The 21,123-nt window shown below is 41.1% G+C and overlaps 1 protein-coding gene across 1 annotated transcript in view; it reads left to right on the top strand.

The window, feature by feature from the left end:
* CCBE1 (collagen and calcium binding EGF domains 1) overlaps positions 1–20,331 on the top strand; it is a 281,966-nt gene extending 261,635 nt beyond the window's left edge. Inside the window, exons 5-11 of the mRNA XM_075268690.1 lie at positions 6,234–6,371; positions 11,835–11,938; positions 14,497–14,617; positions 15,909–16,048; positions 16,940–16,975; positions 17,962–17,997; positions 20,055–20,331. Of these exons, the coding sequence (XP_075124791.1) occupies positions 6,234–6,371; positions 11,835–11,938; positions 14,497–14,617; positions 15,909–16,048; positions 16,940–16,975; positions 17,962–17,997; positions 20,055–20,288 (809 nt within the window). The 3' untranslated portion in view covers positions 20,289–20,331. The remainder of the gene's footprint in view (positions 1–6,233; positions 6,372–11,834; positions 11,939–14,496; positions 14,618–15,908; positions 16,049–16,939; positions 16,976–17,961; positions 17,998–20,054) is intronic.
* Positions 20,332–21,123: the final 792 nt, after the last annotated feature.

Below are 21,123 nucleotides of genomic sequence, written 5' to 3'. Positions count from 1 at the left end.
TCGTCCTGTAATGTTAGGGTCTTCGTCCTGTAATGTTAGGGTCTTCCTCATCCTGTAATGATAGGGTCTTCTTCGTCCTCCTAAATCTAACCTGAATAAATGGGTGACCCATAGGTCTATATTACAGCATGGGGTTTCTTGCACATGACGGTGCTGAATTGCGGTGCAGACAATGGTGAGCAAAATTAGAAAGTTCTCATTTGCATATTGACCAAAATGGCAATATCTCAGCAACAGGGGCCCCAATATAGAGATCACAGACTGGACCCCTCTTAAAACAGATCCCAGAAAAGACCCCACTTAATACAGACCCTTATATAGACCCACTTTATATGGATATGTGCAGGCACCGACTTCTCCCCATCCTTTATGACTGATAGTTGGTAAAAATCTGGGCATTTGAGTCCTGCCCAGGACTGCCCCTAACATGCGAGCACCCACTTTCATGCAGGATTTGCACAAACCCTATTCCCATAGGCGTAACTTGAATCTCTTGAACCCCAGTGTAAAATTTGTATTGGGGCTCCATTCCTGCATTGTGTCCTATAGAATAGGGGTATATTTTACATAGTAGGGGAACCTTAGAGGTCGCCCAGGGTTCGGGGCCAGTAGTCACTGCTACCAGTGCTGCCCCTATAGATACACCCCTGGAAATGGGAAGAGCCTTAGAGGGTTGAGGGTATCCTGTGGGTCCACTTGGCACTGCCTATAGCAGATGAAAACTTCTTACATTATCTTCCATCCTTGCTGGAAATCTGCATTTACTCTAAGACAATAAAAATATTGTGATGCAATTTCTGGTTTCCCTACAAGACTGTAAAACCTTCATATTTAATCCATTTATTGGCGGAGCTTTGTCTTGTATCCGTTCTCAATGATGTGTTTACTGCGCCAGAGTAGGAGGGTTAGTATATACAGCAGCCGTCGTGCCAAGGAGAATAGACATCAGTCTGCGAGATCAAGGCTTTCTGGGACATGTCACTATTTTGGGTGGAGGGAAGGGAGTAATGACCATCAGAGATTACAATATGGATACATATACTGAGCCTATATTCTATAGTTGTCACCTTATATAGCAATAGAGGGACAGAAGTAGCTGTCACACTTGGGCTCTGTTGCCTGTGGGGGGGGGGGGGCAAAGCGCCTTCTGCCATATAAGAGGATCAAGAGCTTATGTTATATGGAGTCCTGTTAGAGTTTTTGCATCAGGTTGCTCCTCAGGGGCGGGAACTGTTCCTCTCCATAATATGGATTACCTATTCATTGCTATAAAGATATGAGCCCAATGCCAGGTAGTTGATGTTGAGTCCACCTATATTAGTCATGGACGTCATTTTAGCCAGTTACACGACAACCTATTACAAACACCATGTGACTTTCTACAATCCAATACAAGAGCAGAAGAGTTGGTTTGTTGCATCTTCTAAGGAGAAATTTCTAAAATTAAAAAAATATCAAAAAATAAAAGCACTCAACCTCTTCCTCCATTAAATAGAACTAAGTTGTAATACCAGGAACAGCCATTACAGAAATGATGGCGCTGTGTCAAACCCCAATGAGCTGATCAGTGACCATGCCAAGAGTTGGACCACCAAAGATCCAATATTGAAGGATTCTAGAGAACCCCTATTAAATCACAGTTAGATATTTTTTGGCCTTCTGTGATGTCATCAGAGTAGTCAGTGGGACTATGTGCTGAGAACCAGGGGTCTGGGTAACCTAGTAAAAAATATGATCACCTCTGATTCAGCACCAGGTTTTGAGGACACGAGAAAAAGGACTCCAAAAAATTTCATCACAGAGGGAAAGAATTCTATCATTGTAACCACCAATAACATTCATTAGTAAAAATTACCACCACCCAGCCATTAGTCGGAGCAGTCGATCCCCAGATGGACTCTATTTGCCTGTTTCGCTTGGTAACGGCCAGGCCAAAAACAACAATAACAGCGTTACATTGTATTTCTCCTCATTTATCCTTCCTCTGCAATCTTCTGCAAGACTTCCAAAAATCAGATCCTTCATCCGTGAGCTCCTGCGGCCAACCGGGCCAAATAAAAAATAGATGGGAACGTTCTCAAGGCAGAAATAATAATAGGAACGGATGGGTTAAGTACTACACTTTCCTGGTGAAAACTGCTCTCTGGTGAAAAGTAAGAGCCTGTTATTGATGTCTTATATAAAAATGGATGTACGATGTGCTGTGTTTGGCAACTGCCGAGAGTCAATCACCACTGCAGAACGTCTCGTAAAACACCAAGATCCCATCTAGAAGGAAAGGCTGAAACGTGATATCTCCTTAAGATTAAAAACCACTTTCAAGGCTGGGGCGAGCTCGGTGGAGAGTGCACTCCTATTCTTCATGCCCATATCATCCAATGACTACATTGCGGTCTGATAGATGATCCAATTATTCAGTTCAGCCGAGGACTGTTTAGAGATCTCGGAGGAGACATTTTCATCAGCATCACACGTAGGTAGGACGTAAAGATGTAGCGGCCTCATCAGTTCTCGAGAAGGGGAGCAGGAAATTTCACAATGTGGTCCAAAGATTGTGGAGGAATCTTTCGGTTATGTCCCCGAAGTCATCGTGGATGTGTCCTTGGACGCCCAACAACCAGTGTGGAGAAAGCAATTGTCTGAGGCTTGAGGAAGTCTCAAGAAATGAATATGTTCCTCCTCCTGCCAAGTGTTCCCGTAAAAGTCATGTTCTTCAGATGTATCCAGGGACGTTGTGGTTGGGTGGACCAGGGTCTAGGTATGTGCTAGGAGTTCCCTCCCGTATGTATAAATGGTCATGGAATCTTCTGCCAATTCTATTTGGCTGTTATCTCTGCTCGTACGAAAACTGTGTGACAACCAATATGGCCGTGTTAAATAAAATTTCTGTTGTGGTTACAATATTTTTGGGAACGAGGTGTAAAGAGTTAATAACACGCCCTATATTTACATACGCTATTGTTACTTACACTATACCATCAATAGTTGTATACAAGTGGTGATGAGTAATATTGGGTGAACCCGATCGCAACAAATTTTCCAAAAAGTTCAGGTTTTCAAAAAATTAAGGTTTACTTTACACACCTGCCTCCTTTTTTACGTTTTAACCCTTCCCACTGTACTATTATGGTGTAAGTTGGGTGTATAAATATGGCAGCCGCTCAGGTATTACCTGGTGGTAATACCCCTGATCAGAGCCCACTACAATTGTGGGTATTAACTAGAGATGAGCGAACAGTAAAATGTTTGAGGTTCGATATTCGTTTCGAGTAGCCCCTCAATATTCGACTACTCGAATCGAATATCGAACCCTATTATAGTCTATGGAGGGAAATGCTCGTTTCAGGGGTAGGCAACGTTCGATCAAATTATACTTACCAAGTCCACGAGTGAGGGTCGGGCTGGATCCTCCGAGAAGTCTTCTCCGTGCAGCGTCCCCGCGGCATCTTCCGGCTCTGAATTCACTCTGCCAGGCATCGGGCCTGGGCAGAGCCGACTGCGCATGCCCGCACTACAAACAGACATGCACAGTCGGCTCTGCCTAGGCCCGATGCCTGGCAGAGTGAATGCAGAGCCGGAAGACGCCGCGAGGAAGCTGCACGGAGAAGACTTCTAAAGGTAGGAGAAGAACCAGCGTTGATTGGCCGACTGTATAGCATTCGGCCAATCAATGCTGGTTCTGCATCGAACTTTTACATTCGAACAGCGAGTGGTACTCGATCGAGTACGAGTATTTCGAATACCATAGTATTTGATGGAATACCTACTCGATCGAGTACTACTTGCTTGTCTCTAGTATTAACCCTTTCTGTATAACCTTACCACTGGCAACCCCATTGTATCTTCTGGTTCATCAACCAGTCTTGTTTCCACGTAGGGAGAGCCATCTGTTCGTTCTGACGGCCCGAAGCCTTGTCTTCTCTACATGTCTATTGAGACTTGCCTGTGGTAGGCCTCCATAGGCATATAGCTATTTACCTATAGACTTCAAGAGTAGTATTACAGTCTGTGAGACAAGTGATCTAAAGATTGCAGGCTCAAGCTTAAAAAAAGTCCAAAAATATTTTTAAAAGTATTAAAAAAATAAATAAATTAAAAAATATAAAAATTCAAATCGTAAACAAATTATGCATCTTGACATCCAAAAATGTCCTCTTTACAAACCTATAAAAAATATTTTTCCTATACAGCGAACACCGTGACTGGAAAAAAAAATCAAAATAGCCAAATTACCATTAAAAAAAAAAAAAAAAGTGATCAAACATTCCCCAAAATGGAATATCTAAAAAGTTTATCTGGCCTCCGCCAAAAAAAAAAAAAGACCCCCTATGCCATCCCCATACACAGAAATATAAAAAGATTTTTTTTGCAAAGTTTTGGATTTTTTTTAAGGGGTTAAAATAAAATAAAAAAATATTCAAATTTGGTATCCCCGGAATCCAATAGAATACAGGTGACGTGTCATTTTGGCTGAAGACTTTAAGAAACTTGCACAAATGCAGTTTTGCTCCAATTCCGCCCCATTCAGAATTTTTTTCCAGCTCCCCAGTACATTGTGCAGAATATTAAATGGTACCAAGTAAAATTCGTCCTGCAAACATTAAGCCACTATATGGCTCTGTGAATGGAAAAATAAAAAAAGGGAGTCAACAACAAAAATAAAAAAATGCCTGCGGTGGGAAGGAAAGGTGTTTTAAAAAAACAAAAACATTTACCCATCCTAGTCTCCATCGCGGCATCCTCCGGTGTTCTGTAAATTCTTTGCTGAGTCCCGTGAATCGGCTTCAGCAGTCACCAAAAGTCCCATCAGTCGGTGCTAGTCAAGAGCAAATTGTTACAGCGTGGTGTCCGAATGATTGTAGAGATTCTGTAAAATGGAAACAGGTTTCCCTACTTAATTGGCGAAATTTGCCCTTTGGGATTAGGGTCAGGGGATAATCGTACACATTAGGGAGAGTGTGTGCCTACATAGGCGTACGGAGACTTACAAGTCATTCCTGCTCCACTTAACATCGTGCATGACTCAGTTAATAAGTCTACTACCATGATGCAGGGTATATTGCCAAATTAATATTTCTATTCCAAAAGGAACAGATTCCCAGCTATGGACAGCGCTGTTTCGGTCTTTTGGACCTCCTCAGCATAGTCATGCATGATGTTAAGGGGGCTGCCCTCTAGAGGGCAGTATACAGAGGCACTGTTCTCCTAATTACATCCTGGAGAATAGATTTGCATATTTTTTACCCAGAATCCCTAGCAGAGCAGGAATGACGTGTAAGTCTCCGTACTGCCTATGTAGGCACACACTCTCCCTAATGTGTACGATTATCCCCTGACCCTGGTCTATAGTCTCTCACTCTGCCAAATCAGTATCCCTGCGCTATGCTGAGGAGGTCCAAAAGACCGAAACAGCGCTGTCCATAGCTGGGAATCTGTTCCTTTTGGAATAGGAATACTAATTTGGCAATAAACCCTGCGTCATGTCAGTAGGCTTATTAACTGAGTCATGCATGATGTTAAGGGGGCTGCCCTCTAGAGGGCGGCATACAGAGGCACTCTCCTAATTACATCCTGGAGAATAGATTTGCATATTTTTGTAGTGGAAAATTCCCTTTATTTTTTGTGAGTTTTGCCATCAAATCTCTTTTCAAAAAATTAGGCTGAACATCCCCCTTAGGTTCCATTCACATGGAGGAAAATGGTGAGGAATTTGGTGTGGAATTTTCCACACAGAAAATAAAACCTCCCATTGATTTCAGTGGGTTCTGCTAACTTTTTTTTCCCCACTAGCGGAATTTTCCACTAGCTGGAAAATTGAAGTCAATGGGAGGCTTTTTTTTTTCAGCGTGGAAAATTCCACACCAAATTCCTCACCATTTTCCTCCATGTGAATGGAACCTTATTCAGTAATATGTCCCCCATGTGAAAGGAATAATCGTCAGACTTGCCATTTAGGCGTTACGTCCTTCTACATCCACTTTGTCCAAATTTATTTTCATCCCAATACGTCGTTTTATGTACACAGCTCCTATGTAGACATATGGATCTTCATGGTAACAGACTCTGAACTCTTCACGGCGACCTCTTTATAGTGGGTCCCTACTCTACTGCACAGCGACCTCCACAACTACAATACCTGACTACAGGATTAGACTACACATGGTGTGTTTGTAGTCTGTTACGATGGACACCTATAAATCTAATCACTCAATCGTATTCTGTGTGTCTTACAGATATAGATGAATGTGCGCTGAAGAATCAGACCGTCTGTTCTCAGATCTGCATCAACACTCAGGGAAGCTACAAGTGCGAGTGCCATGAAGGTTATTTCTTGGAAGAGGATGGTAAAACCTGTACCAAAGGAAACCAAGGTAGGACTGCCGAAAAGCAAAATTCTGAAAAATCCAAACCAGAACCCCTCTGAATAGTCTAGTAACCATGTGGGGGCAGAAATTTTGTAACATGTTGGATAAAGGGGTATTACCATATCACTAATGGTGAACGGGGCCCTAACTCTGGGACCCCCACCAATATTCAGTACTGTGGCCCCTGTATACAAAGGGACTGCAGCACCATTACATTCAAGTGAATGGGGCCAACTGCAGTGCACTGTACATTCAGGGGGCCAGGAGGCAAATTCAGATCCCAACCAATCATAAAGCGTCATCATCACTTTACAAAATGGGAATACCGCCCCTAGTGTTGGAAGCAGGCATGTACTTTCCAACTATCTGTGGCGAAACTAATGGTTGAGGACGGTATTGGGGCCCACGATGAGAAGGAGCTTGGCCCCGGTCAGATTTCTCTATCCCCGTTCCACCATTTCCCCCACAATGATAGAGTTTACCCATTGTCACCAATAGGGGGAGCTTACTGATTTCTACAGCTAGCTTTGTGCAATAATATCATCTCTATTGCGCTGCCCCTAGTGGTGACAAGCGGTATTTCATCATTTTAACCTACGACTGATGAAGGACGCAAGCTCTTCAGTGGCGTACAAGGTAGTCCATAGCAAAGTGAACCCCCCATTTGGCCAATTTCCTAGCTTTCTGCTCTGGCCAGGGAATTAGACCAATTAGGACCCGTAAATTTATACCCCCCCCCCCTTATGTCACTGCATTTGGTTTAGTCCCGTAACGTTCCCTCCGCAGTACACGAGTTGAGAATTTTTTGTCGTATCCGAGATGTCAGGACCATTATTATAATTTAGAAGGTTAGATACACGCGGCCAAGAAGCGCAACATAAAAGCTGGAATAAAGTGTAATGAAAGATAGCGCGTCTCCCCTGACAATACGCCGAGCGGGGGTCACCTCTCCGCTGCGTTCTTCAGGTCAGGTCTGGAACATTTCGAATTTCACATATCTTCAGATACAGCAATGTTAATCTCATTTACGTTGTCTGGAACTGCTTTAGAAATGAAGATGAATATCGGCCCAAGTATTTAATGGCTTGTGTTCTCCGCGCGTAGATCAAACGCCGCTTTCCCCGCTGCTCTTGGAGTTTTCGAGAAAATGTTTTATGCTTTTCATATTTTTCTAATTTATTACCTGCGATACATAGAAGTGGGTGAAACCAATAACAATTATTGTTACAAATTCAAATTGCAAACACATTGACGCGGCGCAGCCCACGAGCGCGGGATTAGAACATCCATCCATCCGCCATAGAAGCTCAATACCTAGAATATCAGACTGAGAAGTGTTAGATCGGAAGGATCTGCCGCCTCACGTGAGACAATATGCATGGGATGAGCATAGCGCCACCCGTTGGTGAGTGGCAGCACTGCCTCGGATGTAGGTGCCAAAATTTGGTATTTTTAAATATAATTTTTTGTAAAATGTAAAATTCATTGCATATACAAAAGGCAAAACAGACAAAGGGGAAATAAGTTCTTAGGTTTGGTTACTTTCTTGTTATTCTGCAGTCAGATTGGGGATCCTGTAAGGAAATGGAAGTGCAAAGTGCAAAAATGATAGAAGGTATAAAATAATTAATAGATACAGAAAAATATAAAATATCGAGTGGAAAAATATATATATGTTCACTCAGATCATTGTCCAGATCTGCTATGTGCCACACTTCTTACTTCTTCCATCCTTTAAAGCAGATCACTCCGTCTCTAGATCTCCTATACATCAAACCTCTCCTTTTCTAAATCTCCTATAGACCAAATCACTCCTTCTGTAGATCTCCTATACACCAGATCACTCCTATAGATTCCCTATATACTATTTAACTCCTTCTCTAGATCTTCTATAGACCAGATCACTCCTTCTCTAGCTCTCCTATACACCAGATCACTCCTATAGATTCCCTATATACTATTTAACTCCTTCTCTAGATCTTCTATAGACCAGATCACTCCTATAGATTCCCTATATACTATTTAACTCCTTCTCTAGATCTTCTATAGACCAGATCACTCCTTCTCTAGATCTTCTATAGACCAGATCACTCCTTCCCTAGATCTAATATAAACCTGACCACTCCTTCTCTAGATCTCCTATAAACCAGATCACTACTTCTCTAGATCTCTTATAGACTAGATTGCTACTTCTCTAGATTTCCTATAAACCAGATCACTCCTTCTTTAGATCTCCTGTAGACCAGATTACTCTTTCCTTACCTCTCCTGTACACCTGATCACTCCTTCTCCTAGATCTTGTCACGTTCGTGTCAAAGTCCAGACACAGATTCCAGGCTGCAGATTGCACCGCTAAGGAAACAGGGGAAGGAGACTATCCCTGGCACTACGGTGGCTAGCTAGGCCCTGCCTACGGGTGGTGGTCAGCTGTCCCCAAGCTAACCTTGGCCCCGACAACTCCTGGCTCTCTAGCATGAAGACCTAACAGACAGATAGGACAAGAGTTGCAAGAGCGCTAGGGACTGGGGATTCTAAGGTGGTGACCCCTGCAGAAATAAAGGTGCAGCTGCAGACAAACAAACAGGACGGGAGGTGCAGGACAACGGACACGCAGCACAACACAATACAAAACAAGAGAAATGAGGAGAGGGACAGTGGAGAGGTGAGGAAAGGGTAAACACGAGACTGGGGTAAAATAAACTGGAACCCACCTCAAACAACCAGATAGTGCCAAGCAAACCGAAGTGAAGGACAGGGGAGAACCAACTCACACACAAACAATCACTCAAACTCCTTCCTAGACAGTAGCAGCACAAACAGAACACTCCTCCTCCCAGGGCCACGAATTTTAGGTTGGGACCACAAAAACCGGCAACTGGTGGAGACAGCCCTCTCCCTAATAAAGGCCCCAGACTCCTTCCATAGGATAATGGCAATACATAACACCTGAGGTTTACTCTTATAACCCCAAGTGTGTTCAGAAGACCAGAACCCTATGTACACACTGATGGCTCAATGGTAGGGAACCCACCAGCAGATCACAGAAGCTCGAATCGAATCCCTGACAGAAACATACACCAAAACACACACGCAATCAGGTCATGACAGATCTCCTATAGACCAGATTACTCCTTCTTTAGCTCTCCTGTAGACCAGATCACTTCTTCTCCTAGATCTCCTATGGACCAGATCACTCCTTCTCTAGCTCTCCTATAGACCAGATCACTCCTTCTCTAGATTTATTATATACAATTTCTCTTCTTCTCTAGATCTCCTATAGATAAGATCACCCCGTCTCTAGATCTCCTATAGACCTGATTACTCCTTCTCTGATCTCCTATAGACCAGATTGCTCATGTTCTAGATTTCCTATATACAATTTCACTACTTTTCTAGCAATCCTATAGATTAGATCACTCCTTCTATAGATCTCCTATAGACCAGATCCCCCCTTCTCTAGCTCTCCTATATACCAGATCACTCATTCTCTAGATTTCCTATACACTGTCTACTAATAAGCATTTGGACATCCATGCAAATGAAGATATCTGCGGTTGTGATGTACATCACGCCTTCCAACGTTAAACAGCGTATACCAGATCACTTATTTTCTAAATCTCCTATAGACCAGGTTACTCTTTCTCCTGCTCTCCTATACACCAGCCCTCTCCTTCTCTTCTATATAACCAACATCTCTTTCTCTAGCTCTTCTGTACACCAGACCTCTCCTTCTCTATCTCTGCTATACACTAGACCTCTCCTTCTCTATCTCTGCTATATACTAGACCTCTCCTTCTCTAGGTCTCCTATACACCAGACTTCTCCTTTTCTAGCTCCGCCATATACTAGACCTCTCCTTCTCTAGGTCTCTCCTTCTCTAGCTCCGCTATATACTAGACCTTTCCTTCTCTAGCTCTTCTATAGACCAGACCTCTCCTTCTCTAGCTCCGCTATATACTAGACCTCTCCTTCTCTAGGTCTCCTATACACCAGACTTCTCCTTTTCTAGCTCCGCTATATACTAGACTTCTCCTTCTCTAGGTCTCCTATACACCAGACTTCTCCTTTTCTAGCTCCGCTATATACTAGACCTCTCCTTCTCTAGGTCTCCTATACACCAGACTTCTCCTTTTCTAGCTTCGCTATATACTAGACCTCTCCTTCTCTAGGTCTCCTATACACCAGACTTCTCCTTTTCTAGCTCCACTATATACTAGACCTCTCCTTCTCTAGGTCTCTCCTTCTCTAGCTCCGCTATATACTAGACCTCTCCTTCTCTAGCTCTTCTATAGACCAGACCTCTCCTTCTCTAGCTCCGCTATATATTAGACCTTTCCTTCTCTAGGTCTCCTATACATCAGACTTCTCCTTTTCTAGCTCCACTATATACTAGACCTCTCCTTCTCTAGGTCTCTCCTTCTCTAGCTCCGCTATATACTAGACCTCTCCTTCTCTAGCTCTTCTATAGACCAGACCTCTCCTTCTCTAGCTCCGCTATATACTAGACCTCTCCTTCTCTAGGTCTCCTATACACCAGACTTCTCCTTTTCTAGCTTCGCTATATACTAGACCTCTCCTTCTCTAGGTCTCCTATACACCAGACTTCTCCTTTTCTAGCTCCACTGTATACTAGACCTCTCCTTCTCTAGGTCTCTCCTTCTCTAGCTCCGCTATATACTAGACCTCTCCTTCTCTAGCTCTTCTATAGACCAGACCTCTCCTTCTCTAGCTCCGCTATATACTAGACCTTTCCTTCTCTAGGTCTCCTATACACCAGACTTCTCCTTTTCTAGCTCCACTATATACTAGACCTCTCCTTCTCTAGGTCTCTCCTTCTCTAGCTCCGCTATATACTAGACCTTTCCTTCTCTAGCTCTTCTATACACCAGACTTCTCCTTTTCTAGCTCCGCTATATACTAGACCTCTCCTTCTTTAGCTCCGCTATATACTAGACCTCTCCTTCTCTAGGTCTCCTATATACCAGACTTCTCCTTCTCTAGCTCCGCTATATACTAGACCTCTCCTTCTCTAGGTCTCTCCTTCTCTAGCTCCGCTATATACTAGACCTTTCCTTCTCTAGCTCTTCTATACACCAGACTTCTCCTTTTCTAGCTCCGCTATATACTAGACCTCTCCTTCTTTAGCTCCGCTATATACTAGACCTCTCCTTCTCTAGGTCTCCTATATACCAGACTTCTCCTTCTCTAGCTCCGCTATATACTAGACCTCTCCTTCTCTAGCTCTTCTATAGACCAGACCTCTCCTTCTCTAGCTCCACTACAAAAATCTGATTCCTCCGAGAACCAAGACATCATTTCCCAAAATGATTTCACCGAGACCTTAATAATGTAAAATAAATTCTACAATCCAAATGTGATAATACCAGATATCTGTCAGCGCGTGCCGCTCGCACGTTCAGGGGATGTGATATGTTCACTCCAGTCTAACAAACATTACTTTACTTACAGGAGAATTTGAACAATCTAACAACGTGTTGAAACCAGGAATTTGCTCAGATACTTGCAAGGAATTTCACCAAATAAAACAGACCGTCTTACAGCTGAAACAGAAGGTAAATGATCAATCCCATACCGTATACCCAGCTGAGACAAGAGGACGGTATACACATATGAAACACTAGAACCTCATAGATTCAGATTGCTTTCTCCAGATCATGAAAGCAAATAAAGAGTCAATGAAAGGGCACAGTATATGTATATATTTATGGAGCAGTATTATAGTAGTTATATTCTCATACATAGGAACAGTATTATAGTAGTTATATTCTTGTACATAGGAGGTAGTATTATAGTAGTTACAGTATATTCTTGTACATAGGAGCAGTACTGTATTATAGTAGTTATATTCTTGTACACAGGAGCAGTATTATAGTAGTTATATTCTTGTACATAGGAGCAGTATTATAGTAGTTATATTCTTGTACATAGGAGTAGTATTATAGTAGTTATATTCTTGTACATAGGAGTAGTATTATAGTAGTTATATTCTTGTACATAGGAACAGTACTGTATTATAGTAGTTATATTCTTGTACATAGGGGCAGTATTATAGTAGTTATATTCTTGTATATAGGGGCAGTATTATAGTAGTTATATTCTTGTACATAGGAGCAGTATTATAGTAGTTATATTCTTGTACATAGGAGGTAGTATTATAGTAGTTATATTCTTGTACATAGGAGCAGTATTATAGTAGTTATATTCTTGAACATAGGAGCAGTATTATAGTAGTTATATTCTTGTATATAGGAGGTAGTATTATAGTAGTTATATTCTTGTATATAGGAGGTAGTATTATAGTAGTTATATTCTTGTACATAGGAGGTAGTATTATAGTAGTTATATTCTTGTACATAGGAGTAGTATTATAGTAGTTATATTCTTGTACATAGGGGCAGTATTATAGTAGTTATATTCTTGTACATAGGGGCAGTATTATAGTAGTTATATTCTTGTACATAGGAGCAGTATTATAGTAGTTATATTCTTGTACATAGGGGCAGTATTATAGTAGTTATATTCTTGTACATAGGAGTAGTATTATAGTAGTTATATTCTTGTACATAGGAGTAGTATTATAGTAGTTATATTCTTGTACATATGGGCAGTATTATAGTAGTTATATTCTTGTACATAGGAGTAGTATTATAGTAGTTATATTCTTGTACATAGGAACAGTACTGTATTATAGTAGTTATATTCTTGTACATAGGAACAGTATTATAGTAGTTATATTCTTGTATATAGGAGGTAGTATTATAGTAGTTATATTCTTGTATATAGGAGGTAGTATTATAGTAGTTATATTCTTGTACATAGGAGGTAGTATTATAGTAGTTATATTCTTGTACATAGGGGCAGTATTATAGTAGTTATATTCTTGTACATAGGGGCAGTATTATAGTAGTTATATTCTTGTACATAGGAGCAGTATTACAGTAGTTATATTCTTGAACATAGGAGGAGTATTATAGTAGTTATATTCTTGTACATAGGGGCAGTATTATAGTAGTTATATTCTTGTACATAGGAGGTAGTATTATAGTAGTTATATTCTTGTACATAGGAGCAGTATTATAGTAGTTATATTCTTGTACATAGGAGGAGTATTATAGTAGTTATATTCTTGAACATAGAAGCAGTATTATAGTAGTTATATTATAGTAAGTAGGGAGATATCTAATATGGTTACTATAATATGTTAGTGATATCTGAAACTGTAACGGGAATTGAATTGCACAAATATCCAGACATAATCTTGTAAGCTGCCACTAATTGTATATAAAATTACAGTCGTTAGAACCAGTAAATACTTTAGAAATTGCTGTTTTTTTTTCTTGGTCAGAAATATTTTGTGCCTAGGGACTTAATATATAGCAGGAGCTCACAGTGGCTTTGATAACATCTACTTGGGGGCATTTTAGTGTACACAGTCATTACATAGTCGGCATGTTCATTCTACATCAAAGAGTTAATCAAATCCAAGGAAAAATACCAAACCCTGAGAAGCTCGCAGGCCTTTCTTCATCAGCATAACACATATGGTATATGTAATGGAAAGGCACTGGAATGTGAAGTATAATACCGCTCACATACACTATAGAGAAATAAACAAGGAGTCTTAGGTGATGCATATTGGTTGCCATTAATATGTCCATGACTGTGCTCCTGTGCCCTCCATCTTTCCTACATGGTCCAGCGGGTTGTGTTCTTTAAGGCAGCTGCCATCAGTGAGAGTCAGTCTGCACAGAAATATCACATACAGGGTCACTCTAACCATAGGGTTAGCAGTGCACTTACGCTGGGCCCTATGGTACCGGGGGACCCCCTTTGGACAACGGGACTGTCCTACATTTGCTGTCCCACTGTTCAGAGCAGTAGGTCCGAGCTACCGGTTGACACCAGTGATGGATTAGGGAGCCGCCCGCTCACTTCTTTACCACCATCTTGACTGTACAGGGTGGTCACATGTCTTCTCATTCTGCAGGGCTCATTTGCTTTGTATTGTAATGGACACCTTGTGCAAATCGCGTACAAATAATTTTTTCATAGATCAATGAAATGCCATTATATGATATCCATTGATACAGTTACTTGTTGTTCCTTTTAGCTGGCCTTGTTACCGAATAGTGTTTCTGAATCTAGCAAACACATCACAGCTGATAAAGTGCTGGCCTCCACCATGTACGTTCAGGGACCACCTGGGTTACCGGGAACGCAAGGACCTCCAGGTAAGACCAGAAACACATTGAACTTTTTGTGTGTTTATTAGTAAATTCTAACCATGTGTGCAGAACTTTACTATACAGGAAATGAAAATATAACCGGGGGGGCAAGTCCAAAAGAATATGGATGCATAAGGCAAAAGATTTACCTGACCACAATAGTAAGCCCGGCCAAGATCTCTGGAGTGAACCAACCATTACTTACCTTAACAATATACGCACAAAAAGGCAAAAATACCGAATACCGTGAAACTAGAATCATGTAAAATATGTTTTGCAAAAGTAAAAATTTACCTGCTGAAGTTTGAACATCTGTAAAGAAGGCCATTTGTCCTGATGATTTGTGCAGAGTCCCCTGATGATTTGTGCAGGGTCTCCTCATGATTTGTGCAGGCTCCCCTGATGATTTGTGCAGGGTCTCCTCATGATTCGTAAAGGGTCCCCTGATGATTCATGCAGGGTCTCCTCATGATTTGAGCAGGGTCACCTCATGATTTGTGCAGGGTAATCTCATGATTTGTGCAGGGTCACCTGATGATTTGTGCAGGGTAATCTCATGATTTGTGCAGGGACACCTGATGATTTGTGCAGGGTAATCTCATGATTTGTGCAGGGACACCTCATGATTTGTGCAGGGTAATCTCATGATTTGTGCAGGGTCACCTGATGATTTGTGCAGGGTAATCTCATGATTTGTGCAGGGACACCTGATGATTTGTGCAGGGTAATCTCATGATTTGTGCAGGGACACCTCATGATTTGTGCAGGGTAATCTCATGATTTGTGCAGGGACACCTCATGATTTGTGCAGGGTAATCTCATGATTTGTGCAGGGACACCTCATGATTTGTGCAGGGTCACCTCATGATTTGTGCAGGGTAATCTCATGATTTGTGCAGGGTCACCTCATGATTTGTGCAGGGTAATCTCATGATTTGTGCAGGGACACCTCATGATTTGTGCAGGGTCACCTCATGATTTGTGCAGGGTAATCTCATGATTTGTGCAGGGTCACCTCATGATTTGTGCAGGGTAATCTCATGATTTGTGCAGGGACACCTCATGATTTGTGTAAGGTTCCCTCAAGAATTGTGCAGGGTTCCCTGATGATTCACGCAGGGTCCCCTGAAGATTTGTGCAGGGTCCCCTGATGATTTGTGTAGGGTCCCCTCATGATAACATCTATATAGGTTTGTAAGATATTACATCTCTAGCGACCTATCCATCTCAGATTACTAACTCTAACCAATAATATTGTAAAAAACCTAAACTAACAATTATGATATTTTTCTTGAAGGATTACCTGGTCCAAAAGGAAGTGCAGGTCAGCATGGTCTTCCTGGACCACCAGGTCCTCCGGGCCCACGAGGATTCATGGGACCTATGGGGCCTTCTCCAGAAATATCTCATATTAAACAAGGGAGGAGAGGACCTGTGGTTAGTGCTGTGTATTATCTATCTATCTATCTATCTATCTATCTATCTATCTATCTATCTATCTATCTATCTCCTATCTATCTATCTATCTATCTATCTCCTATCTATCTATCTATCTATCTATCTATCTCCTATCTATCTATCTATCTATCTATCTATCTATCTATCTATCTCCTATCTATCTATCTATCTATCTATCTATCTATCTATCTATCTCCTATCTATCTATCTATCTATCTCATATCTATCTATCTCCTATCTATCTATCTATCTATCTATCTCCTATCTATCTATCTATCTATCTATCTATCTATCTATCTCCTATCTATCTATCTATCTATCTATCTATCTCCTATCTATCTATCTATCTATCTATCTATCTATCTATCTATCTCCTATCTATCTATCTATCTATCTATCTATCTATCTCATATCTATCTATCTCCTATCTATCTATCTATCTATCTATCTATCTATCTATCTATCTATCTCCTATCTATCTATCTATCTATCTATCTATCTCCTATCTATCTATCTCCTATCTATCTATCTATCTATCTATCTATCTCATATCTATCTATCTCCTATCTATCTATCTATCTATCTATCTATCTATCTATCTATCTATCTATCTCCTATCTATCTATCTATCTATCTATCTCCTATCTATCTATCTATCTATCTCCTATCTATCTATCTATCTATCTATCTATCTATCTATCTATCTATCTCCTATCTATCTATCTCCTATCTATCTATCTATCTATCTATCTATCTATCTATCTATCTCCTATCTATCTATCTATCTATCTATCTATCTATCTCCTATCTATCTATCTATCTATCTATCTATCTATCTATCAGATTCTAAAACAATCTGGTCATTTGCAGGGACCTCCAGGAGCGCCAGGGAAGGATGGATTAAAGGTTAGTAACAGTTGATGACACTATTGTGATATTTTGCATTTGGTAATATAAGTCGGGAGTTCAGTTGGATTCAGTTGTTTTTTCCCAAAATTCATATAGTTCCACATAAATGTATTATACATCTAGATCTACAGACCTAACAATTGTTGCGGCCGCCATACCGCGGTGCAGGGGCTGGTGTACAGTGGCCCTAATGAATATTATAAAGGGCCAGTATATTGCATCTGTAAGCAGTATGAATGAACACTCATTAGGGCTGCTATACACCACCCCATGCACCAGCCACTGTGCCCAGGTAGTGGTGTTATTCAGCCCGTTATTTAGCCCAGTATCCAGCCATGTTCAATCCTAATGAGCGTTCCTCACAACGGCTATATTGGAACGTTGGTTAGGGACATGGAGGGTGCATGAGGCCTCCAGTCGCAACCCTTGTCTCCATGTCACTACATAGTTGGTCATTCATCTGGTCAAGATAAGGGATGAGTAAACCAATTCAGATAGAGCGGAATTCAACTCACATTTTACAAAACATCTGTCTTCGACCTGAACTTGAAACTAATATATTAAGGGGGTCCCCTCAGAGTCACCCCTGAGACTTGTGGTTGGGTCTCAGCAGTCAGGTGGGGTGTGCCAACATCATGACACTTTGACCCAGGTGGATGCCCAGGAGAAGTGAGTATATGTGTTTGTTATTTTTACTCTCCTCCCCTGGGCCTCCATTTACTATACTCTGGGGTCAGAGGACACCCCAGAGTATAACAATCGAACTTTGGATTCATACCAAAAAATTTCAGCCTGAGATGATGCGGAGAGCGGAACTTCACAAATATTCGTTGAAACAAATTTCATGAGGTTCACCCATTTCTAGTCTGGAGACTCCGGTGCAGAAGATGTGATCCTAGCCTAAGAGATCTGAATTAAAAAAAAAATCAAAAAATTTCTTGTAAATACTTAGGTTCTTATCCTACCCTATTTTACTTTTCCAGGGTGACCGAGGTGCTCAAGGACCAAGAGGACTTCCGGTAAGTAGAAAAGATGTCGTCATGTTCTGTCTCTAAACATAAAAATACTTTACGGGAAAAATATTAGATTTTAGCTGAAATTTTTGATCAATTCCCTCAACCCATCTATCACATCTGGGCTCAGTTCCTCCTCTGGCAGGACAGTCTGGTCAGGTCTTGAGCCCCCTATTGGCATTTTGTTCTCATAACAAGGGACAAAATGAACTGTGGATAACAAAAAGAGAGAGGTGCATTGTCATCAGAGACATACCGTATACCAGCCACAATATCAATGTATAGAATCTCCCATAAAATAGTGCAAAAAAAAAAAAAATAATAATAATAATAATAAAGATTGTAAATCCTTCCTTTCCCTAGAATACATACAAAAGAAGAAAATTACTGTGACACACATACACATTAGGTATCCCTGTGTCTACTGAATATAGGGGATCTGCAGTGCTCCTGTTCCGTCGGGAAGGGGTTAATAGGAGCACTGCAGATCCCCTATATACAGCCAGGGTGAATTACAAGTGGGGGGAAAAAACCCAGTCCTCAAGCTCAGGGAAGGGGCAGACAGACAACCAAAACACCCCCTCCCCTTCCCCAGCAACTACTGCACCCAAAAACTCCAACCATTTTAATTTTTGAAGTTTTCCAGTAGCTGCTGCATTTCCCCCCCTCGGCTTATACTCGAGTCAATAAGTTTTCCCAGTTTTTTGTGGTAAAATTAGGGGTCTCGGCTTATACTCGAGTATAAACGGTAATCTGAAGATCCTGGTCCTGAATAAAACTAATTCTGTAGCAGGACCCCCACCTGCCATATAACATTTATAATACTGGTGCCTATGTAGCAGAAGGTCATTTGCACCTTTAACAACTAGGACCAATGTGTAATGGCTATCTACTCACGCCCTATATCTACACCCCTTCGTGTCACATTTTAAAGGGGTTGTCCAGGATTTTTTTTATTTATGGCCTATCCTTAGGAGTTGACCTCTGGCCCCTGAATGTTTCAGCTGGTCAGCTGTGTACTATAAAGTGCACCAAGACAGAAGCAATTGACTCTGTGCCCCATATAGAGGGTGGGTGCCCATTAAATTCAGCTCCATGCAGGTGTCAGAAGTGACCCACATGAGTGTCGTCATTTGGTCCTCCCACCGATGAGATATTGACGACTTACCCTAAGAATAGACCATAAATAAAAAAAAAATTCAGGACAACCACATTAAGATTCTTTTTAGGGTTGAGCCGATCTTGACTTTTCAGGATCGATTTTAAAATCCGATTTCCGATCATTTTTCATTCGAACCCGATCTCAATCCCAATTCCGATCCCAATCCAAGTCAATAGGATTTTTTTATTAATCGGAGATCGGATTTTAAAAGCAATCCTATTCACTATACAGCATGGAATCTAAGAATTGTTAGAATCCATGCTGTGTAGTGAATCACTAAAGTAGCTAGAGGATTTTTTTATTAATCCTCTGGCTACTTAGTCCCCCCTGGTGTCCACTTACCTGCAGAGATGGCTGGTCCGGTGCCCGGTCCTTCCTTCTTCTTTGCTTCGCTGCCGCTCCACACGTCTCCCCGCCCTGTACCTGCCCACACTCTCCTAAGCAGCGAGGCAAGAAGAAGGAGGGCACCGGAGCAGCCATCTCTAGAGGTAAGTAGCTGCTAGAGATGTTTAGTTTAGCCTCCCATTCCAATGAATGGAGGCAGCCGGCGCGCAGGGAGTTAAGGCTGTGTGCCGGCTGCTTCCATTCATTCCTATGAAACTGCAGCGGAGCCTTCATACTGAGTGTACAGCATATACTCAGTGTGAAGGTTAAGAAATGCATTGTGGGAAAAGATCACCGATCTCGATCCCACATAAAAAGATCGTGTTCGGAATTCCGATGGCGATCGTGAAATTTTCTCGATCGCCGATTGGAATCCGATCTTTTTCGAACACGATCGCTCAACCCTAGTTCTTTTTAATTTTTGAAATTAAAAATTTAACCGATTTTGCAAAAATACCATTTTATGTTCACATCTTCTATTCGGTCAATTTCTTGTAATTTTTTTCGTCCTCCTCAGGGCCCCCCGGGATCCTTTGACTTCTTGTTACTAATGATGGCCGACATCCGGAACGATATTGCAGAACTACAGGACAAAGTTTTTGGCCGGCGATCACATTCCTCCACTGAAGAGTTTCCTTTACCTCAAGAATTTTCCAACCATCACGACTCCGTGGACTTTGGTTCTGGAGAGGACTATAAACAGAGGACTGTGTCAAAGAACCTACGAACAGACAAAACAAACCATCATTAGCCAATGACGGGCCGGGGAGGGAAATAATTTAATATGTTTTCAATTGTATAAATCGATGCACTGATAATGGAAAGAGTATCTATTTTTGACTTTTTGAGTTTAATGTTATTAATATTATTATTTGTATTAATATTTTGCTTCTTGTTTGTACGGTAGCTCTGCTTTAAGAGACGTATTCCGAAGAGGTCAACTGGAGATCTAACTTTCTGCATTCAAAAGAGGAAATAAATTCAATTTTTTTGGAAAATTTTTGGGAAAATTTCAAAAGGTCTAAATGGGAACATGTTGCAATACTACTAGAACGAATTTTTTTAAATAGATTAAAAAAAAAAAATTCTATCTTGTAAGGTTAAGGATTTACCAAAAACGCCAATATTTTTCACCATGTTTGATTCTTTGGATTTGACGGCAGATTGTCTCACTCTCCTTACTGATATACTGTAGACGCCATTGTTAAGGATGAAAGATGGACAAGTGCGGACATCCCCTGTAGATACATTACCAAGTACTCACTGTCTCATTCGTTTCCTATTGGCCTTAGATATGACATAGATCACAGCACAGCAATTCTCTGTTGTATTCAAGAAGAATGGTTAATTTTATGTAAATTATTCAGGGGGATTTGGGATGAAAATAAGAAAAAGGAAATATTTAGAATTGGTCTACATAAAAAAATGTTGCCACTGTTTACATACATTACATTACTTATCCTGTACTGATCCTGAGTTACATCCTGGATTATACTCCAGAGCTGCGCTCACTATTCTGCTGGTGCAGTCACTGTGTACATACATTACATTACTTATCCTGTACTGATCCTGAGTTATATCCTGTA

This window comes from Leptodactylus fuscus, chromosome 1, assembly GCF_031893055.1.
Source record: "Leptodactylus fuscus isolate aLepFus1 chromosome 1, aLepFus1.hap2, whole genome shotgun sequence".
NCBI classification, from domain to species: Eukaryota; Metazoa; Chordata; class Amphibia; order Anura; family Leptodactylidae; genus Leptodactylus; species Leptodactylus fuscus.
The sequence above is the reverse complement of the archived record's forward strand: the minus strand, read 5'-3'. Positions and strand labels throughout refer to the sequence as shown.